General features: G+C 36.2%; 1 protein-coding gene across 2 annotated transcripts in view; it reads left to right on the forward strand.

Annotated features, from left to right (window-relative positions):
- The first annotated feature begins 2,978 nt into the window (after positions 1-2,978).
- LOC140155744 (DNA damage-regulated autophagy modulator protein 1-like) overlaps positions 2,979-24,899 on the forward strand; it is a 31,410-nt gene continuing 9,489 nt past the window's right edge. Inside the window, exons 1-3 of one of the 2 annotated variants that reach the window (XM_072178693.1) lie at positions 2,979-3,068; positions 13,005-13,174; positions 20,401-20,454. In XM_072178693.1, the coding sequence (XP_072034794.1) occupies positions 13,005-13,174; positions 20,401-20,454 (224 nt within the window). In that variant the 5' untranslated portion in view covers positions 2,979-3,068. Of the gene's footprint in view, positions 3,069-6,224; positions 6,448-13,004; positions 13,175-20,400; positions 20,455-24,899 lie in introns of those variants that run through there. The other variant, XM_072178692.1, reaches the window with a different exon arrangement.

Raw genomic sequence — 24,899 nt, forward strand, 5'->3', positions numbered from 1 at the left:
ATAATACGAATATTACCATTGTGCTATTACAAGGAACACGTGACAATATTATTAGTTTGTCAATATAACGGTATTACACGCAAATCGATAGAGAAAAAATTAATTGTGCACATTTCAAATCACATTATTAAGTATTGGTGAGTATCGATTCGCGGTAACACTTTATGTGACAAACTAAAAAATATTGTCACGTGTTCCTATGTAATAGCATGGTAATATTCGTATTGCGCGGACTTGATGTCGACCTTTTCCCATGATACATCACGATTACATCGCAAACCGCTGGCGGCGCACTTATTGCGAATAGCGAGAATTCATTAGGCCATTACTAGTTCTCCTCTGCACCAATCTGGTGTTGTGATCGTTACTGCTCAATTGCGTGGATTAAAGCCGTTTAAAATCGATAATAGAGGGATTGCGATGCTCCACACGTGCTGCGTAGACCGTGCATTTATACGGCGTTCAAAACATGCGTACATATTGTTAGATCATTCTTTTGTCTACGTGTAACACGGACAATGGAATTCATTTCAAAATCATCGCCAGGGCCGCATCATTGCACATTTCAGGTGGGATGGACTCCACGGGGATCCAGCTATGGTGCCATTGGATCTGTTATTGCTCACAGACTTAGACTGAACGGTTGTGAGACGAAGGATTCTGACAGTACTGATGCCAGGCATTGCAATCTTGGATACCTGACCTGACACTGTTTATTATATCAAACAACTTATGGTTATTGATTAATTAGTGCAGTATGGCTGTCAATCAAATTACAATATAAGATCATACAAGAAATAAACTTAAAATTATTACACAAATTTCCTTTTGCTGTGGTTACTTATCTAAGCCTGGAGATCTTAATTTGCTGAATTTCTGATGGGATTCTAATTGATGGTCTCAGTTCTTGATCCAAGATCCGGCAATGTCTAAGATCCTGTCTACCACAGGGAATCCCCTGGCCTACCACAGTCTCAGCCCAAGTCCTGAAGACTATGTTGTCACTATCCTAGTTGCTATGCTAGTGTTCTCCAAATGGCCTTCTACGTTAACCGTAAGCTTAGATATGTTTCTGTGATAGCGCCACCACTTCACTAAATATGAATCTTTTGTTCACTATGTTAATTAGCATTTTCCTTTGAATTTCTAGAATATTCCATGTACAAACATTATATATATATCAAAACAGTTCACTTTTTAGCAATTTTAGGAAATCTTTGATGATTTTTAGCCGTGAATATTATTACTCCAATTTGAGTGCAAAAAGTACTTGAGTCTAAAATCAATATTTTGATTTATCTGATAATCAATTTGCCTGGATCACATTTTTTCACGTCACATTATCCCAAGTTACATTTCCTAACTTAAGTACTTTTTGCGCTCAGGTCTCCAGTTCTGCTCCTGAAGTTCAGCTTTCAACAACATGCTCAATGGAAAAGATGTCAGGCAGCTTCTCAGCAATCTGCAACCAGATAAAGCTACTGGTTTTGATGAAATCCCTGCAAGTGTCCTGAAGGAGTGTAGCGCCGAACTTGCAAGACCACCCAACCTGCTGTTTGAGCTTTACTTTTCCAAGGGAGTTTTCCCAAGGTTGTTTGTTGTTTGATGTATATAAAATTGGCTTCATTATTAACTAAATGCAAACTATAGATGGCGCTATTTATCCTAAATCATATTTGTTTATTTGCAAGGGGTAGGTGATTAATACTGCCATTAAAACAGCTGGAATAGGTGAAACAAGCAACAAGGAAATTTTATAAATATATTTCATCAAACAATAAAAGGAATTATCTGTATTAAAAGCTTGAAAGAGTAATTTCCAGTAACTAAATAGCGCCACCAATTTTGTCATAATAGATACATTTTATATCTAAAAAAGCTATACAAATGCTATAAAAGTGAATAATTTTGTAAAAGAGGGAAAATCAAAGCTGCTCAACTGGATTAGGAGTTACCTGACAGATCGTTCCATCAAAGTTGTTTTATCTGGCCAGTCATCAAGTACTTCCTCCACCAATGCATCACTGAGTTCCCCAGGAGTCAATATTGGGTCCACTTTTGTTCTCTGTCTTGTGTGAAAACCAACTCTGCCTCTACGCAGATGATTCCACATTGTTCTGTGAGATTACATCTAGAGACAACCCTGAAGCCGTTACTGCTAGCCTGAACAGAGACTTGGAGAAAATGAGGATCTGGGCAGACAGATGGAAGATGACCTTCAAGCCATCAAAATGTAAGGCAAAAACAATATCAAGAAAAGGAAATCCAACCAAGCTAGATCTTCTGCTTGGCATGATCACCAAACTGGCTGAGAAGGAGGCCCTGGAGATATTGAGAGTCACAGTCGACAGCAAGCTGACCTGGACAAAGCACATTTCTAACGTCTCATCCAGAGCAGGACAGAAACTGGGCGTTCTGAGGAGAGTTGCAAATAAACTTAATGGCAGAGGCAGAGCAACCGTTTACAAGGATCAAGTTCGCAGTGCTGCAATACGCCTCATTGTCTTGGCTGAGTGCCAGCGCTACCACTCTATACCAGACTCTATCCAGAGGAAGGTCCTTCGAATCATAGGCGTGAGCTGAACATATGTCTTCCATAATGGATTCCAACTGGAAAAGCCCATGGTACTAAATCGTTTAAATAAAATAGGCTATGCGCAAAATGACCTGTACTGAACGTAAGCCCATCCCTTGCGCTCCTTTTAGCGATAAAATGGACCTACCAAAATATAAAATGCTAGCGTGAACAATAGCCCCATTTAGGTAACTCCCTTTGCAATTCACACTCCCTATGTGGAAGATTAAGATCATGTCTTCCTTAGGATGTGTGTGGATTTCAACTGGAATAACCCAAAAGAATGAATATCGATGACTAGGTGTGTGTACATTTGACAGGAAGCAGATGAATTTGTGTCAAGTTATCATAATTATTCATTTTAAGGAGATTTTTTTTAATTGTGTCACATTACAACTTTTGTCACGTCAGACGTCTTATGAACAGCGCTCGAACCAGACGAGAGAAAATAATGCTACCTTTATTAGAGAGAATATAATGCTACCTAATTAGAGTAAGTACGTTTTTCTTCTGAAATAAGCTAAGATGTTTTCAAGAATGAATCATATTATGGTGCACTGGTATGGTACCCGAGCCCGGTCGGGAGACTTGGAGTACAACAAAGAAAGACTGGTATCATAAATAGCAGCATTAAATTTTGTGTTAACAACTTGTGGCTGAAAGGTAACAGCCAGTGTGACAGCAGAGAGAGAGAGTGCACAAACGTTTTGTTTTTCTGTTTTTAATCAATCCACTTAAGGGCTCGGTCACCCACCTTAGCACAGTACTTTTGTGGGATCTGAGGGCACATCAGACACACTGGTTATCAGGTTGAATTCTGAATATGAGGAATGTCCTTCTATCGAATCATTTTGATTTTCTTTTCTTTCTTTTTTAATTATTGTCCACATTTTGGCCCATGTTAACAAATATTCGCGGGCTTCGCGCACACTTGTCCCATAAAAGTCATTTTTTTGGCCAGCCAGATGATTTTGAATCAACTACAGCATATTTGTTTCACTAACTACCCCCTCTTCTCAATGTAATGATATATGATGCGAACCGTCTGACAATGTTCATAAAACATTATGATTAAGTTGACTGTTCCTATAATCAAATCAAATCAAACAAAACACTCCTTCCTCTTATGAAAATCAAGAAGGTAAATGACAGATCAATTTAACAGCATGTATGTGAGGAGGAAGTGGGCCCCATGTCACCGGGGGAATCCTTTCAACAGAGTCTGAGGTATAGGCATGACCGAATGGGGATCTCCCCCCCTCTCTCTCCCTCCAGCAGCTTCCAGCCAAGAAAGGACATGAGTCAATTACCGGTTACCCTACCGCAAAGTGCATGCCTCTGGTGACGTGTAACAGGGGGTGCACACTTTAACAAAATGTGCAGCGAAGATTGCACTTTTAAATAATAGATGGTCAGATATATCGGGAACTTAAATATAGAGCAAAATCTTATTTAATGTATATAACACGCAGCTTTCTCCTGCGTATTTTAATACCTCTTGTTGCTCTACGATATCATTTGGTTGAGTTATGGGCGCTTGGGTGGCTTCAAGTCGGATTTTGAAAGTTGCACTTATAAGCTCCTATTCAAGCCAAATGCGTTGTATACTGTGACCAATAAATGACCAGTGCTTTTGATAGACAGTGATGGTGGGCACACCAAGTATTGAGATGTCAGCAGAAAGAGTTCATGAGATAAGTCAGAGATAAGTAAAGGGTAGCAAGTATTGAAGTTGGAAGTCGAAGGAGTAAAATAAAGTAAAGTTCATGGTTAAGTAAACAGAGCCCATTGGTGTCATTTGTCTCAATTTGGGGTGGGTGTGTGTGTACACGACGAACGCATTTGGCTTGAATAGGAGCTAAGTCCAATTTTCAAAATCCGACTTGAAGCCACTCAAGCGCCCATAACTCGACCAAATGATATCGTAGAGCAACAAAAGAGGTATAAAAATGCGCAGGAGAAAGCTGCGCTTTATATACACTAGCGTGTCCAGGGGGGGTGGGGGCTTTGGGGGCACGCACGCACGGACCCCGAAAAAAAAGAAGAGGAGAAAGAAAGGAAGAAAGAAAAGAAAAGAAAGAAAGGAAGAAAGAAAAGGAAAGAAAGGAAGAAGTAAAGGAAAAGGAAACAAAGAAAGCCAATGATAGCCAACGATATTTGAGCCCCCCCCCCCCCTTCCCCGCTTAATGGATTTAGAGTACCTGGTATGCCGCGCATATTTACAGGCCTATGATACGTCAGAATAGACGTAGGTAATCCAGGGGAATGGAGGAGATATGCCCCAACATTTTAAGTGGGGCTGGCGGGGGGAGGGCTGGAGTATCCTTTTGCCCTGCACCTCCCCAAAAAATCACATATACCCTTTTTTCTTGATAATTTGGTGATCGTGAATTTAGACTAAAAGAGGGCCTGAAATTATGCATTTTTAGTTCACCAAATACAAAATTTTCTTACGTAAGCGGGCCCCACCAGGGGGCCAGCCCCGTGGACCGCCGCAAACGCTTGGCCTGCCAGTGTTGACAAGCTTCCTAAACCCACGATCCAAAAATTGTGCATATGTATATGATCGATGTGATTTATTATAGAGTAGACACTTTCTAATTTTTCTGCGGACTTTTTGGAAACTTATATTGAATGTATTTTGATCTTTTTTGACCGGGGGCCTGCCCCCCCCCACTTTATCCCATAATGTGCTGTGTGTAACATGTCTGGGTGAACATAAATAATCAAATCTCTATTCTAGACCCTTAACATGCTTAAAGAAAGTGTAAAAATGATGCACCAAATGGCTTCAATTGGAGCTTCATTTTGCAAATTTTTCCAACTCCCCTGTGTTAATACACAGTGTGTATGGATAAACAAATTCCCCTTTTCACTTCACCCAACACTAAAAGCAATAATTTATACAATAATAGTGACAATTTGTCCACGAATGGCTTCAATTTGGGCTAAAATTGTACACAATAATAGTGCCAGAATGGTCCACCAAATGGCTTCAATTGGGCCTTCAGTTTGCAAAAGTTTCTCACTTCTGATGGGGCCAAAGCCCCCTCAGACACCCCCCCCCCCCCCCTGCTTTCGCCTTTTTGGTTTCTGCTTTGGACACCCGACACTTAATGTTTATAGTAATATTTTATACAGTTAATAATAGTGAGAACTTGTCCACGAATGGCTTTTTAATAGCTTCTTTTCACCAATTTTCGGCTTTTTCAAACTCAAATTGTGCACAATAATAATAGCAAAATAGTCCACCAAATGGTTTCAATTGGTTCTTCATTTTGCAAAAATTTCTCTCTTCTGAGGGGGGCACATCCCCCTCATACACCCCCCTACGTCGCGCAAGCGCGACGCAATATACTTAGTGGCGCAAATGATATAGATTCAGCTCCCTGCAGTAACAAATCCTGCACACGCCCATGATATACATTAAATAAGTTTTTGCTTAATATTTCAGTTCCCGATATATCTGACCATCTATAATCGTTTCGATACTTTCTGGGTTGAGTTTAGATCTTCATCTCTGTGTTCAGTTATTCTCTCCAAACAACATTTACCCAAACGTGAATAGGTATGGTCTCCCCCGTATAATTCTAGCATCCCTTTGAATTGATAAGTTTACAAGCGTGTAAACAAGACGAATTAAACTGGTTAAGACAAGAAGCATGATCAATATCCTCTCCATGCTGTAATCATTGCACAATCAGGAAGATAATCAGTCACTCATAATGCTGTATGGTGGAACAGGTTAACAAACAGGCGTTAATGTCTCCATGGACCTACAGCAAGTCGGACGTCTTACGAACAGCGCTCGAACCAGACGAGAGAAAATAATGCTACCTTTATTATTGAGAATATAATGCTACCTAATTAGAGTAAGTACGTTTTTCTTCTGGAATAAGCTAAGATATTTTAAAGAAGGAATCATATTATGGTGCACTGGTATGGTACCCAAGCCCGGTCGGAAGACTTGGAAACTTGGAGTACAACACAGAAATACTGGTATCATAAATAGCAGCAGATTTTTGTTAATAACTGTGGCTGAAAGGTACCAGCAGAGAGATTACACAAACGTTTTGGTTTTCCTGGGTTTTTGTGGGACCTGAGAGCACATCAGACACACCAAACTGCATTCTCAATACGCGGAATATCCTTCTAGTGATATCTATTATAATTTTGATTTTTGAATTCGCGATGCAAATTTTATGGCAAATCATTAAAAAGTAATATTGACATTTAAAAGTCCTCGACCTAAACTTTATCAATCTAATGATATTTACTTAAAGTGTATGTAGCTAGGAGGAAAAGCCGACCATCATATGAAATTGTTGACCTTTTGTGTTGAAGATAGACATGAAACTTCATAAAGCGTAAAAGTTCGAGAACTTTATGGTTATTTGTATAAAGTGGAAAATAGGTAAAGAATCATGATCATTGACATACTAAACGCATAGCCTTCGGCATAATCCGCGTTAACCGTCGATATGGCAAATTGCTGGCTTTAGAAGCTTTTAGAACAAGTGTGACTGTTATATTTACCATGTTTACCCGAAAGCTGCGAAAACGGTTATCTCCCCTGCACTTGTTTGCTCTCAGAAGTCGTGGTTTGATGCAAGAGAATGAATAAAGGGATCATCTGTGCTCCCCAATAGCGTAGCTGGGAACTGTCTACCCAATGCTAAAGCTAAGATATTCAGCTTTAATGGATAATGTCACTTTAAATTAAATCGTCCAAAATGCAGTCTGTGCCACTTTCATGTATCAACATGATCAAGTCAATGTATGTATGACTGGAATAAATTAAAAATATTATGTGAAAGCCGCAATGCAAATGAGAGATATTTTCTCAAAAAATCATTAAACTGAACCAACACGGGGTTTGTTTGTACTCATTTCAACGATTTTTTCATGTTGATTTCATGGTCATGAGCCTTTGCATCGGGGCTTGAGATTGGAATTCCAGTTTCCTTTCTCTCGAAGTAAGGGCTAAGAGCAAAATTGTACACATTAGAATGAATTTGGAGAAAACCTTCTGATAATTACAAACACTCGCTGAGCAGCAAGACCTTCCCTCTAAGCTTTTAATCCGATAAGCTGATTATTTATTTGTTTTCATGAATTGGAAGACATTCTTTGATGTATTACTGAGCCCCAGCAAACATTGTAATATTGGCCCAGTAATGGCTTAAACCGGTCTACTTCTGGCAATACCGGACACGGCTGACGGCCGGAATAACGCCAGTACAAATCCGATACTGGTTAATGTTTGGCCGCCGTTTTCTTATCAGGATAAGCTGTGCCATACTTAGTCCATTATTGGGCCAATTGAAGACTACCTGAATATGGCATCGAGCCGGCATGTACAAACTGGCCCAGTTGCGGCAGAAACTTGGTGGCCGGGCTTGTAGGCCCCGAGTACCGGCCCTGTATTGGCCCAATGTTGCATTAATGTGGGCGTGGTTTTGAAACCCTGACATTTTTTACTATCAAAATACAATATTTGATCATTATCATCTTCATTTTGAAGGGCCACGTGTTATTATTATTATAAAGAAGAGGCAGCGAGTTTACGCTTGTTCCGAATATTTCATTTACTGCCTTGTAAAGAATCTACGTGAGCAAGGCATAATTGTTATCTGATGACACCATAGAATATATATTTCATTTATCAATGGCTCAGTTTTGTGAGCTTAGTTTGTTATCGAACTTTAATACTTTGCACATCAGGTAATACAAATTCAATGCTGAGTGCAAGTAAGTTTCCTTTTCAAAGTTGGTCAAAATATCTGGTTGAACAGGTGAAACTGACCAATAATGCCTGAACCGGGTAAAGAGGAATAGAAGAACACTGCACAGCTAGACGTGGACCAAAAAAAAAAAAAAAGGACCAAAATTGGACCATTACCGTTTACTTACGGTTTCATAATGGGAATATATTGGCAATATTATATTGGCCCAGTACAGTATTGAATAAATTGGACATGTACTGGGCCAATTTCAACCCAATTTGGCCCAGTGCTGGCAATATCTATTGGGCCAGTCGAATGCCCGTGTGCACGACCGTACCGGACCAATACAGGCTGCCATTTTTGGTCCATTATAGCAGCTTTTATAGAGCCAGTATCGGGCCGATTGTATAATGTTTGCTGGGGCTCAATCATCTGAAATTACTAGAGCGTGAGCCATCCAGGCTGGTGGCTCAGCATAGTATTTTATTAACATAAGGTTTTCTCCAAATTCATTTCCTAATGATTGTGTTTGGGAGTGGCTCTCTCTCCTTTCTCCTTTTCCTTGCTATTTTCTTCCATTTTTTGCTTTGTTTATCAAAACTATCTAGGCCAGCATGCATTTTATTACTATTAGCCTACACTGGCTATCCAGGCCCGGTATCCAGGCTTGTGTTTTTTTTAGTATGAGCTTGGAATGGTCCATGAATTTCCCATGGATTAGCATGTGTCCCTCACGGACCAACCTATAAACAAACAAACAATGAAAATGTACATTTTGTCAAATTTTTGAATTAAAACAAAAAACTGCAGTCGACACCCCTGTGGAGATGGTTAAAAAAAGTATGTCTAAACTCTTTTAGGTGTTTAATGACATAAAACACAAAGCAGCTTTATCTCACAGTCAACATTTTCAAGATTCGACCATCATGTCTTTATCCCAGTCTTTCTTTATTTGCCCAAATGGTAGCCTACCGAATTATTATGTCCACTGCTTAACATATTAAATGCTGTGAAATAAAGTAATTAAGTGAACAAAATAAAATATAAAAATAATGTAGAATTTTTCAATAATTATAGCTTAGTCATTTTTCGGGAAGTAGAAATACCTACACTCAAGTATTTGTCATTATATTGAGCTTGCCCTGGTACGTACGTGACTTCGTTACGATTTATCCAACATGTTCACTATTTCAAGTGGATGCGCACATTTACTTACAGAAGTCGTAACACTTCAATATTGGAAACACATCCAGGGGGTGTGTGCAAGAAGGCAGCAATCTGCAATAGCTGCCACGTGTCATATCTTTATATTCGTATGAAGTAGAATACATAAATTGCTGATGCAGATTGTCAAATGTCTATACGGCAGCTATTGCAGGTAGGGCATTCTTTCATTACCCCTCTACATTGATCATGTTGATGTAACTCGTTCATTCCACACGACTGTTTTGTGAAATAAGTTGTAATTCGTGTGAAGATGTTTCATCTATTTGTTAGAAGTGCTTTCAGGCTCTTCCCGCGGCTCCTTGGGTTGTGAGTCAAATCATTACAGGTATATTGACTTCAAAGTCAAGAATAGCCAAGTCTGGCCAAGTCAAAAGTTCAGCAAATATTATACATGTATAGCATGAAACATTAGCTATAACAGAAATAAAAATCGGTGATTCATTGGGTTTATAGACAGACCTATTATAGACTGTTTCTGCATCAATGTTAACAAATCCATATTTTCATTTTATAACGTCCCCTCATTTTCCTCGTTCATTTCTCATACACATTTCCTCATCTGTGCTTCTTTTCGTTTCTTCGTCTGTCTCCGTCAATTTCTTCTGCTCTATCTTTCTCTAATTCGTCTCGTTGTTTCTCTTATTTCTCTTATTTTCTTCTTCTCCGTCTTTTCCTAAGTTCTTCTTTTCCTTGAGTTTGTCTTCCAACACCAATCCCTTGTCAGCATTCCTATTGTACGACTCTTTTCGGGGCCATGCACCAACATTTTGGTGAACAAGGGGCAGTTCACATGAACGGCTCTTTTCAGAGCCACCAGATCGATTGTAAAGATAGACGGGCGTAAGAACACGTCGTTTGGAAATCACAACCTCTCTATTATTTTATGTAATATTTATATGACTCGACGATTCTCAAGGTTAAAGTAAAACCCATCAAACATTTTATATTGCACACTCATAATTAGCATCATCGGACCCTTGATGATAATGCCATCATCAAATCATCATCAGACCGTATAGAATGTGTTGCGAATGGTACAATACAATACGTTATTGTGCAAAATATGTAAACACCATTAAGGGGGTACTACACCCCTGCCCAAATTTGTGCCTATTTTTGCATTTTTAATTAAAAAAATTTTAGCACATTGAGGACAAGTAAGATATGTATATTATAGGGGCAAGGACTACAACTACTGCACTGTAAATTTTATTTCAGCACAGACAACAGTTGTGGGGTTACAGTCAAAAATGAGGGAAAACCAGTATTTGATCAATAAATCAATAACTACTTGCCTTGAAATGCTGAATTTTCAGTGCAGTAGTTGTAGTCCTTGCCCCTATAATATACATATCTTAATTGTCACCAATGTGCTATAATTTTTGAGAAAAATGCAAAAATTGGCATAAAATTGACCAGGGGTGTAGTACCCCCTTAACATGGTAAATTTATACTTTGGCTTGTTGCCACACATTTTATCTTTAATTTTCGTTATCACAATTTTTTAATATTCAAATTAGTCTCATTTCATCGCCATTTGTAAATCTAAGGTTAATTTACAAAGAGTTTTATTTTACCGTTTTTATTTAGAGGAGATCTTCAGTAGCTTGAATTACTTCGTCTCAATATACTGGCCTACTACTAAGGTGATTTTCTAATTTTGAATATCGTAAGATCCATAAAAAAAAAGTTTAGAAATCCGGGTAGTTAGTACCACAATCTTCATTAATGGATAATATTACAATGTTAATAATGCTTTGGATTGGCAATAAAACACCATTATATTAATAGATGTAGAGTAATATGTATCAATCAATTTAATAATATTTCCATTCAATCAATTTTGAAATATTTCAAGTGGTCAGGATTAGTTCGGCTTGAAAGTAAAATCTTATTAGTGCCAAGAAGTTATACAAAATGTATTTAAAATTTGCATTTATTTTTGTCCGAGTTCAGCCGTTCAAACAGAAGTAGTCTGGTAGAGGATAACAAAAAATACTAATACTTAATTCCTTCTTAAGACAGAAGTTTATATTTTTAAGCTTTTAATACGCCTACCTCAGAAAAGTGGATTATTCCATTTACTTTGTTGAACCATATCTTATACATAAATATCGATTAGTCGATGTGTTGATTAGCCAGGCCACACCATTTAGGCCAAATTGCTTCCTGGGGGAAGCCGATAGATCATTATCCATTTAAATTTGACTGAAGATAGATTTCGTGTGGATTTATACTAATATTGAATGAGACTGAACCGAAAGAAAAAGTAAGTACTGTGTATAGATTGGGAAAAAGTAAAAGATTTGACGTCTGTTGTCAAGAATAAACATCAACACTCTTTAGAAAAAGTTTCCAAGTAGAGCCTAAACAGGCTCGTTTAAGGTGGTACTACACCCCCTAATAAATTGTGTGACTAATTTTGCATTTTTCTCAAAAAATAACTACACACTGATAACAAAAGTTATGTTTATTATTGGGTGCAAGGATTCCAATTGCGTCACTGAAATTTCAGTGATTCAAGACAAGTGGTTCATTATAATGTTAAGAAATGAGGTACATTCTAGCGGTACCTCTTTTCTTATCATAAATAACGTACCGCTTGTCTTGAGTCACTGAAATTCCAGTGTAGTAGCTGGATTCCTTGCCCCTATAATATACATAATTATTTTTTGAGAAAAATGCAAAAATAGTCACAAATATATCAAGGGGTGTAGTACCACCTTTTAAAGATCTTCTGTATGTAGAACCTTAAATAGTTTTACGTAAAACTAAAAAGGTTCTGCAAAGGCCAGAAAGAACTATTTTGGACGTGAAAAGGGTTATGTAAAAGACAGAAAGAACCATGTTGTGGTTCTTGCAATTGTCTAGAACCTTTACCTCTTGAATGTATAATGTGTCTGGTATTTGCCATCAAGGCCTGCACATGTGGAAGGAAGGAGGGAAACTAGCAGTGTAATAATTATTTTCTTTTTTAAAAGACAAAAATGATTTTTACACGTAGAAGTATATTGTTCTTAAGTATGGACTGATTGACTTTGAGGTTTTCTTACAGTTTTCTAAAGATACAAAACACTAAGCAATTAAACTAGCCGACTAACAAATACAAAATAAAACATTCAAAGTTTGATGTTTTCTCAGAGTGAAGGGGTCATCGGGAAAAGAGGTATAATTCTCTTTTGAAAGTGCGTTTTTAACGTATTATTTTTCTAACATTTTTTTTAATTATTTTTATTCGTTGTTTGGTGTTTGTTTGTTTGTTGGTGTGTTGGGTTGGGTGGTTGGTTGATTGGGTGGTTGGTTGGTAGCTCCGTGTGGAGACGCACTTAGGTCATGATGGGACCAGGCTTATTCACAATACTCAAACCAGGCTATAAAGCCTATAAGCATATGTAATTATGTATGCCAATTTGGGACGAATTTATGCTGCTTTTCTCTGAAACGACGATTAATAGTTTATTCCCTTTTTTCTCCAGATGTTTTGCTCGGGCAATAAACCAGAGCAAAAATCCAACAGTACTGACAAAACTACATCAAAACCAGCACAAAATGATGGAAGAATTCCTCGTAGAAACGTCCATCGATGCAGCCTAGCTTGGCTACCTATTTGCACAGCACTTCTCGGATTATTAACCATATTAGTAACGTAAGTATTATTTCATATCTGTATACTTGTTCACATTCTGCAATAGTTTTTGTAGGCTGTAGCCACCCACCTCCCCCCCCCAAATAAATAAATAAATAAATAAATAAATAAATAAATAAATAAATAAATAAATAAATAAATAAATAAATAAATAAATAAATAAATAAATAAATAAATAAATAAATAAATAAATAAATAAATAAATAAATAAATAAATAAATAAATAAATAAATAACGTCCAGTTTAGTTTGCCTACAAAATGTAGGCTTGTGCGCCAAATTGTAAACCACTTTAATCGAAGTCCCGCATCCCATCACCCGAAATAAATCCTGCCTATCAGGTCCTGCGAGAAAACAAATTGTTTCATCAAAAAACATTACAAGCCGTTTATGCCGTAGTAACTTATTTATGGAAACAATAAACAAAGTATCATATATTTACTTCATTATCTATACTGACAATGTTAATGTTATTTGATGGATACATTTTCCCTGATACCAAAGATTTTTAGAGGGAGATTCAGAAATTCGTCAACCCCAATCTACGTTATTCATTATTTTTTCAGTTTTAAACTATTTACTTCTTAAGTGCATTCCCCTACAATGAATAAGACAAACAATGTCAAGAAACCCAGCAAACACAAAAACGTTTTAAAAACATTTTTAATAAGTTATATTTTGGCTTTTGGTTTACATAAAAACGTTTTAATAACATTAAAATGTCGGGTTATATAAAGGTCATGAAAACATTTTAAAACGTTTTGTTTGAAAACACACTACAACAATATTTTTCAAATGTTTTCAAAAATGTTATTGTAAACTATTTTTGCAAAATTGTTTTGCCAAATATTTTGTCAACACTTAAATAACATTATGTTATAATATTTGCACCCCGCAAACACAGAAATGTTCTTAAAATGTTTTTTTCAAAACGTTTTAATAACATTTAAATGTCGGGTTATATGAAGGTCATGAAAACGTTTTTAAAACGTTATTGCAAATATTTTGGGCAAACATTTTTCACAAAATATTTTTTCAACCCCAAAATAACATTCTGTTTAGAATGTTTTGTATCAAGTTTTCAAAAATGTTTTTGGAATGTTATTAAAACGTTTTTATACCCTTTATATAACCCGACATTTAAACGTTTTCTGTAAAACATTAATGTTTGCTGAGCAGTAGATTATCAAAATAATGATTTTTAATGTTATGAAAACGTTTTATACCCTTAATATACCTTTTATATAACCCGACATTTAAACATTTTCTGACAACCTTTTATAACCTTTTGCGAATGATGTCGAAAACGTTTTGTGTTTGCTGGGAAGACACATCTTATAATTCCGGCATAAGGACATTTTTGTTGATGTTTCTGAAAAGAAAATAGTTTAAGGATATTTCCATAATAATCATTATATCAACCATTTTTGAGTGACTTCAGAAAATTGTGCAGATTTTTTATCCTTCCTTTTTGAAAAGACGTGTTGGAGTAGTCATGGTCGTTACCCCCCCCCCCCCCATCAATTTTCATTTTCTAGATTAGAGAATTAATGAAAAATGTATTGTGATTCTTAAGATATGTGTCGTTCTATGAAGATGATTCATATCATGCACAATTCGACTAATTCACAACAGCGAACTACTCGAACATTATATCAAGTTTGTATGCTGTCATCTATGTTCTTTTTCGTAAACCATCGATCATCAATTTGTGATATTTGAAGTATGAAGTCAAGTGACAAAGATGCAACTAATGGACGAAAGTGCAATTGTATTGTCATAATGGTTTGATCGAAATCGTGGTTTTGAAGTCAAGTGAAAAGGGTTTTGACAAAAGAAGAAACAGATAATTCTTTGATTTTTTACATATTGATCATCTTTATTGCTTCACCATAATGCACTGAAGTGCATTTAAATGCCAATTTCAACTTATTATCGCCTTTGTTAATTTATTGAAATGTTGTCCAAAATTACCCACTTGTATTTGCTTGAGAAATGATTATAGATGTTTGAAAGAAATGAAAATGTCCTTTTGCTGTGCACCCCTTTATTGACGAGAATTTATTGTATGATGGTTTTAGTCAACTGTTGAAATAGTGGATTTGGAAAAATTATTATTTGTAGTTAGAAATGAGTCAATTGGGAAGATTTTTTTAAATCCAGATTGAGAAACAAAGCAATGCGGTATTTCAAATAATTATAAAGAAAGGTATAGGTACTGTAAGGTAGGCCCTTTACATAATAGTACAAGTCACTGTGCCCAAAATCGGATAAAACAAATAGGCATATATATGATACAGTCACTCTTCCAATCCCAGTCCATATTTTCACTCATGTAATTTTGTTTTTTTTAATTCGAAAACAACCCAAAAAGTGCGACGACAAAGACATCAACCTCTTTATTGCTTCTTTGGGACTGCATGCATGTTATAATGGGGGTGGGCTTATAACCGGGGAAGGGCTAGTGCTTGAATTTAAAAATAAGAACAATCATCCCCATTTGTATATGCCCAATGTACCAGTAATTTCTATCTTGATATGTCAATTTCTTAAAATTATAAACTTGTGTGGAATGTTTATCAACTGATATTTTTTATATTTGTTGTTAAATATGGGAGCAAAGCATTGATTTGATTTAAGAACTTGGCCAAAATTTAGTACTGGGCTTATACCTGAGTGCACCCTTGTTCCCAGAATGTTTTGAAAAATAGGGGGTGGGCTTATAACCGAAGGTGGGCTTATACCCGGGTGGTTACGGTATTGTCCTTATTGATAAGATTAGATTCGTTTGATTGATGGACAGTGGACACAAGTCATCTTAATGTCATTTCATATGGCTTGAAATATATCTTGAAATATGTGGTTATTACTATTAGCATATAACTGTGACTATAACTCCCCATAAATTGCGCCAATTTAACAAGCGATTAATTTTCTTGAAAGGAGAAGGGTTAAATAATTGTGTTACATTCCTAAATCATCTTATAGATGATACTCGAGTGGGATCAATGTCCAATAAATAGATTTGACGTACAAAATCGTAGATTTTTATAGATTACGAGATAAGACCCAAAACATATCTGATCAATATAAACCATAATAACAAGCCAAGTTAAAGTTACAGTGATAGTGCGAAGGGTCATCAATAGAAAACCCTATGAAGGTAGTTATTGTTAATTCTATTCCTCGCCCTATAACCTCAGCCTCCGCATTGACCATAACCTAAGCCGTAATTATCAACCCTTATCAAAAACATATCCCTGATTCAAATCCTAACTCTGACCCTAACCCTATTCCCTATCCCTAATACTAACGTTAATGCTAACCCTAACCCTAATCTTTACCCTAACCCTAATCCTAAATTAGTTTTGTTGCCTATATTGGAACAGAAACTAAAGTTTAACTTTTATTTTAGCGTTTACTAAAAAATGCGTAAAATCTGTACCAATAATAAGTTTAGAATTGAAATTGTTTGTATGCGTGAAATCTACAACACGGATTTGTGAGGTTTTATTTCTGATAAAAAATAAAGTAAACATTTTAAAAATAGCGTTTTTACAGTGTTGTTAACAAATTAATGTTTTAGGTCCTGCTAAGGTCCATTTCGCAGGATACAATTTCATACGATATCATCTGGTCTTATGAATAACATGTTAAAAACACAAATTGCAGTACAAGTAATGTTCACTGTTATACCATGGACTGTAGAAATAGTTCTACAGTCCATGGTTATACTTGGTGCCGTATGTACAACCCGAACCGTCCCAAATCGTTAGTGGGATTTTGTGATTAAGACTTACACGAAACTTTCATCATATTTTGCACTTTTTTGATCACTAAAATAATAAAAATGAAAGACAAAAGTTGCTATGTCATGAAATCTAAACCCATAGTAATCTCTGTTGGGTGATTTCAATTTAATTCTTAATCCTAGACGAGTCTATGACTTGATGAATTGCTTCCTCATTGCTGAGGTTTGGGGTTGTTGGAATGTGGTGACTATTACATTATTCACACTCACTGCAAATAGCAAAACTTGCTACTTTGTACAAATTAACTTACAGCAGGTGTTTCTTCTTTAGTTTCTCATCTCAATAACATTATTCACATTTTTAAAGATTTTTTTAACATGTTATATATGAATGGTCTCTGCACTGCAAAAAATACTGAGTAAAAAGGTCACAACAACTCAACAGTTGAGTAAAAAATTTGAGTAAAAAATTACTCAACATTGAGCTCATTTCGGTCACAACTCAGCAAATGAGTAAAAATTACTCAACATGAGCTCAATGTTGAGTACTTGTTTACTTATTTGTTGAGTTGTTACCTATATGAGCTCAATGTTGCGTAATTTTTACTCAACTGTTGAGTTGTGACCTTGAGTAAAATATTTTTTGCAGTGTGTCAAAAACATTAACGTTAATTTCGTGATAATGTATGAAAGCCATTTTGTAACATTTCCATGGTGTATTTCTTTTCTATAAAATGTTAGTTTTTACTGACAGATATACCCCATTTTATTTTTGAGCCAAATAACTGATTCCAGCGACGATGTCGCCAATGCGTGTCACTCGATCGCACACTGAGGTCGGTCCTGTTGATGTGTTGTGATCACTTCGCACGCCAGTGTTATCAACATCGTAGTATGGGTTTTACTAATATGTATTTATACAGTATAAAAAGAAGACTTTCGTATACGTTTCGAATTTGTCGTTTTTGATTTTACGATAATACCTCAATTTCAATCATGTCAATTCGTTCCACAGATTTAAAGATCTGTCCCCGGATCTATCAACAAAAATGACCCGTATACCTGAAGCATCAGCACTGTGCATGTGACATTATATAAAGTGTTCAATGCAATGAACATTCTGTATGACTCATGGAATGGGTTAAAAATGAGATGCAATTTTCAATTTGTTATACATGTAATTCAAGAACATAAAGAATAAATAAATATAAATAAATGTTGGCATCTGTACAGCGCCTTTCACGTGTATCAAAGCGCTTTACATTTATTCCGCTGTGGTAGGCTGTTAATAATTTAGGTATGTCACATGGCTGCACAATAATTCTGTCATACTGTGCACGCATACATAACAGCGAATCAAAAAGCGCGCGGATCAAAGTTGGCCAATTTTTGAAAACATACATGTCAAAAAACGATTTCCTCGTTATGTTTCATTGATCACAATAATTTGTGTTTTTAATATATGGTAGGTGAAACATTTCCTAAATCACTATCAACTCCGCCGAAATTAAACACTGCCTAGTTTAAGAGTTAAGACCTGTTTTATGAATTTTTTTAGATCGCCCATAAATCAATAAATATAGGTCTCTCGAAATAGAGGACCTAGTACCACCGGTCTGAAATACCAGTGTTTGTTATCATGTATTTTTTTTTTCCTTGGACAATGAGTGAAACACTTCCCTATACCAATTGAAAACTCGGTGCACTTAGGCAATTAACTGCAGTTTCTTTATTCAACATCACAGCAGGTTCATATTTGACAAAATCATGCTGTATGAATAAAACATAAATAAAACATTAAAAAAAGTAAAAATTACATATGCCTAATTAACATAAGAATGGCATAAATATATAATTAGATGTAATTAGCTAATTTGCATAATTAATGACTTTTTGTGTATTTTTTGTTACCAAATGAAAGAACTTTGGGTACTTATGTGTGCAAAAAAACCGCATCCTCATATCATGTACGGTTCTCTGTTGGCATTATTTTTGCATATTAATGAGCTGGACTTAGTCATTTTTTAAGCTTTTATTTGTCTGCAGATTGGTCAAAATGGCTAAAATTGTATATTTGGTGGATTTATTACATTTATTCGAGGAGAGATTTTTTAATCTTGTTTTCTTTAACGAAGTCCTGAAAGATATGCAATTAATCTGTGATACTTAAATCAATGCTACCTTTTCAAGTAAGTGTCCGAATAAGCATTACAAATCCCAAAAATTACCATTTTGCCATTTATAGCCATTTGTGGCAGGTTTTCACCCGATTTCCGGGTATCTTCAAGTTGACGTTACATCACTTTGCATTATCCGATTTCAATTCTGTTTTTGTTTTTTGAAGCATTCATAACGATGATTCAATTAAAAGCGTCAAATAACATGTTTCTGCTGCGCTTATTTTTGGGGTGATATACCTACGAGTGTTATACAATGCCCAATGCATGTTCATACCATTGGGCGATGCAAAATGGACAAATTTATAACAGCTCCCCATTTCACCCCTGGGTAGATAGAGGCAAGTAAGGTAAATCCCCTTGCCCAAGTGCACAACACGATGGCACCACCGGGGTTCGAACTCGAAATCCATCAATTGCAAGGCAGACCCCGTACCGCTGTGCCACCGTGCACCGGTTTAAAATGGAGCGGTTAATTGTCAGAATTTCAAAAAATACGTAATCTTTGCTTTACTTCTCAACAACATCAAATATTGAGTTCTGTCAGGTTCAGGCGCTAAAATACTCAAAAATTAAAAGTTTTGGCCGGTACAGTTCTTTCTCAGACATTCTGTAACATTATTATCATACAGCTCAAAGCATGCACCATTCGAAGCCTGGATCGCTAATATGATTCATATATTCCGCGGATTACTGTCATTTCCCTTTGAATTTGAACTTTTCTATGCAAATATCATGGAATAAATAACACATCATCTGCGTGGAACAGGTACCAAGTTGTTTTGTACCAAAGTTGAGGACATAAACAAATGAATGAGGAGATATATTATAATGCCTTTTTGACATTTTCTTAGATTTCTTATACCCATCCAGCCAGTGGAACTGCTTTCAATCTGTGGAACATCCCCCTTGGAAGTGGCGTAGCCAATGGGGGAAGTTTCCCACTGTGAGAAATATTTTCCCATCCCCCTTGCCCCCTGGGATGGAGCGCTGGCCGTCTTGATAATTAAAATTTTTAGGCCTTTTTTGTCCTTAGCCCAATTTTTGCCAAAGTTTTCTCCTTAGAAAGTTGCCTTTCCCCCTTGCCCTCTTTGCCCCTCCTCCTCTGAAAAAGTCCTAGCTACGCCACTGTCTTCTATACTGCCATGTCGACATCAGCTTGACATCTGTCGTGTCTGATCTTCAATATTTTGTAATGTTAGCATCAAAGAAACTACTGTTATTGTTCATACATGTATTTATGTTGTATACCGTATATTGTCATGCTTTACTTATTTCCGTGGTTTCTTTCCTTTATAGATACACATTTGCTGTGACAAGTGAACACATCTTTCCTCTTCTGCCATATATAAGGTGAGTTTGAGAAAGAGAGCAAGATCTAAGGATAAAAATTATAGCAAGATATAGATTTAATCAGTGCAATGGTAGTCCTTGGCTCTGCCTCCACCTCTAATACTAGTAATAGTCCTTTTTAAAGTCGAAACATGATGTCATTGTTCCCAAAATTGCCGCACAAAGGCAAGTTTTAGATTTCCCCGGGGAAATTCACCTCATACCCCAATCGTAAGTAAAGTCTGATGCCATCACTGGGTGGAGAGAGAGGGTGAGTTTAAAGGGGCAGTGCCTAAACGAAAGCAGCGAGAGATAGCGAGCAGTGAAGGAAGAGAAATTGTGAGAAAGGTCGAAATGATCAAACCAAATGACACATAAGCATGATGACAAATTAGCGTTTCATTCACATATCGCATACCTATTAATACTGACTGACTGTTTGAAATGATTCAAATGATTGAAACAACGCATAGGTTTGACTGCGTTTCTATTAGTTTTTCCATACCCCATGCATACGGACAATTTTGATATAATCAATCTTGCTATATGCTTCCTGCAAAGTAGACACCGCAATAAATAATGAAAAGTTTCCGGATAGTCTTGCAATTTGGTCATTTCCCTCTGCACGAATCAGAACCATTGTTGAACCTGTCAAAATCACTTTTGACCAATAATATCGGCCCTCGTCAATTAGTGAAGTTCAAATGGACTAATTTCCTACTTTCAAAACTTCCATGTGGATTTATGATATGCTTGTCAACAAAATATTAATCTGTTAATGCCATTGGTTAAATGGTCTGTAGTGCACCACCCAGTTCCGAGTAGACTGGCTCTGTTTTCATCTTAAATATTACTTTTACTTTCTTGAACTTCCTTGTATGTAGAGTCAACATATTATAAGCTTTAAATTAATCTAAGTAAGAGACTGGCAAAATTGAATTGAATCCTGTAGGGCCTACATGAATTAAATGCCATTGTACATTGTACCACCAAGTTCAACAAGCATGTTCAGAATTAGGAAGTGCATTACGTGCACTTGTGCAGGGTACCTATGATATTTTTGTACAAGTCTAAAAACAGTTTTTTTAAATTGTTTTACAAAGTTGGCCTGAAAACCAAAATGCCAAATGCGAGTTTTTATTTTTATTTTGTATTTTTAAAGTCATCATTTAGGGTAACATACTTTAAAGCACAAATATTTTCGTGTCAAATCAGTGCAAAGTAGGTAAGATATGAAAATCATAAGTTTTTATACAATTACATATTGATTTTCAAAGGATTTTTGTATCATTATTGATTGTAAAACAAAATGTACGAGAACATATCTTTTTGAAAATTTCTGTCACTTTTATCTTGCTTAAAAATACAATTTTGCTCTTGATTTATCACATAATTTAAAAAAAACGAAAGTAGGTATATTGTCCCAAAATCGGAATGCACACGGCCTATGGAAAACAACTTGTTTTTTTTTTATGGGGGGGGGGGTTAGTCTAATAGGCTTAATAGCAAATTGTCGAGCGCCAAGAATGTGTAGAAATAAAAAATGAGACCTATATATTTTTTTTAATTTTAATTTTGCTTAAATAATAGGCCTACAGTTTATTTCTGCAGGGTAATACATCATCTCATAAGGAATTTACCTTGATTAGGACCAAATGAGTAACGTTTGTGCTCATTTTCTCGCGGTCCGCGCGCAATTTATTCAGGAAGAGTTCCATTATAGGAACAAGTCGGCCGTTCCCATGTCTTCAAAGCCGAATGGAGGGCCACCAGCCACCAAAAATATATGTATTGCCTAATGGCGCCAAAATCTTTCGGATCGATTTTTATAAAATGGATTGGATTGGACAGTTTTCAGACTTGTATGCAATATTCTCCCCTACACCTGTCTCTGTCTCCTTATCAAATCTTCATCATAGACAGGTATTATAATTGACACTCTTTCAGTACCTATGAATCTAGGGAAGTGTGAGGTTTGATGACTCGGATCACTCCAGAGACGTTTGGTCATTGGCCGGCCAGGAGGTTATTGTCGGACAGTGTAATGACGGGGACATACTAATTGGGAAGGGGTCAATGAGCAAAGAGGTTACCGTTCATTAAACCAAAATTTGTATCCCTGTTTATAAGAACCCAAATTTTAAATTTACATTACACTGAAACGCCCCGGGCGGAAGAAATTGAATTTTTTTGAAGATCACAAAATGGTCACTGACTGCAGTTATGTCCACGGCAAATTCACCGTGACCTTTCCAGCCATAAACCCGCTTAGTGAAGATTAAACCGAGATATGCAGTACTAAACCATTATAGTAATCGATTGTCCAATGCAAATTTATTACCACGTGATAATATTTTTTTTTAAATATTAATCCAATGAGCGATCGAATTGTCCGCTACGGTCGACTAATCCAATCGATAATGACGCTATTGACATGTACGGGCGGAGCTCCACTGACTGAGTTTTGGGGTATTTTTCACTGGTTTGCTGTCATTTACTCATCAAGGCGGTCCCCCGTTGTTATAAGGACTATGCTAATGATTTAAAGATTGACATGTAGAGAATAAACCATACTTGATTGACAGAAAGTACTAAATTTGTTCCTTATTATGGTTTGTGACACCCCTCTTGCAAATGCGACCAAGCCAGTGCGGCCCGGTGAAGCAAAATGTACATTGGAATAACACGGGAGTTTGGATATAGATGGTATATTTCTTTCTCATACAAATGTATGGTCCCACGTTATTAAAGCATGTACCGGGTTGAAAATTCAGATATTTTGAAAAGAATAAGTAATTGAAACATAGAGCAAGTACTAAAATCATAGCTTTTATACTTTTTCATATATGACGCTAACTAGTTCATCTCCTATATCTACAACACAGCGCTACCAGTACACTGCAAAAACAAGTGTTTATATTTAAACACCATATTGTGTTTACCAGAGCAACACTTAATAAACACATAATTCATGTTAATGGTCTAACACTAATGTTCATAAATTAACACTTGGTGTTATATTACAAACACTAATGTTTGTAATATAACACCAAGTGTTAATTTATGAACATTAGTGTTAATACCATTAACATTAGTGTTAGACCATTAACATGAATTATGTGTTTATTAAGTGTTGCTCTGATAAACACAATATGGTGTTTAAATATAAACACTTGTTTTTGCAGTGTAGGGGTCAATTGCCTATTGTGAGTGCCCCTGTGTTGTGTGCATACATGTAGTTAACAATAACTGAATGATGAATAGGGACGACAGAAAAGCCAGTTGCATCAATTGTTCGGGGATCTTCAAATTACTGAATAAATTAAAATGTAAAAGCAATTAAATATGATTAATATTAATGATATACGTTGTTTACGCCTCTGCTTGCTACAATATTAGGTTGAAAAATGATTTCACCTGCGATGAGCTAGGGACAATATGACATACGATTTTGGATTGGGATGATCAGGGATGTGTGCAGATCAAGAATAATTAGGCCTAACAGGCGGTGAAGCGCGTACTGACGTACATAATTACAACTGGCGGATAATAAATGATTTTTTTTTCTAGAAAAAGCTAAGTTAATACCCTTAAAATCAGTGAAGCTTTAAAAATCTGATTTTTTTGCTTGTTTGTTTTGCAAACATATTTTGAAAATATTCTGAATTGTTTCCAAAACTTTTTTGGTGTTTTTTTTTCGACCAAAAACTGTTGTTTTTACAGGTAAAAAAATCCCCAAGCGCAAATTCTAGGTCTAGGCCCGTATCATGTTTTTTGTTTGGTTTTTGATATTTTGTAGGTATGCCTATCGGTTTATGGACCATTATATTAGGTGTTTGGAATAATACGGTATATACTTATTGTTTGAAAGGGCATTTCGTGATCCACAGCATCATCCCCCACTTTTCTCAAAAAAGTTGAGATTTTTATACCACTGGAAACCTCTGGCTACATACAAGTACACACACACACATAAATTCTTTTCGCAGGACCGTCGTGTAACGACGCCCTACGGTCCATGAGCGGGGCCCACCCCGGCTACGCCACTGGATGGGATGCACGATGATGCAGTAGGGTGGGATTGACCGGATTGTGGGGGTGGGGAAACCGAAATACACACCCTCCCCTCCTTGAATGCACCTCATTGAATTAATGAATTGTGGTCTACTTCTATCTTAATCATCATTCTTTAACAGGTGCAAAGTATAATTGAAATAATTATGAATAATGTTTTAATGTTTTATTACCTAACAATTGTACAAATTAATTTTCATGTCAATAAACAAGACATAAACCAGTCAAATGATTAATTTAAGATATTTGGACTAATTAACAAGCGACGGGTGTCACCCCAACACGTCTAGTCAGACTTATGCAAGAAAAATAGATATTACACAATTCTTATTTAAAGCCATATTGTGTGATTTGCATAAAGAATAGATTCCTATTTACACAGATCACATTGT

This window comes from Amphiura filiformis, chromosome 6 (genome assembly GCF_039555335.1).
Source record: "Amphiura filiformis chromosome 6, Afil_fr2py, whole genome shotgun sequence".
Classification (NCBI taxonomy): domain Eukaryota; kingdom Metazoa; phylum Echinodermata; class Ophiuroidea; order Amphilepidida; family Amphiuridae; genus Amphiura; species Amphiura filiformis.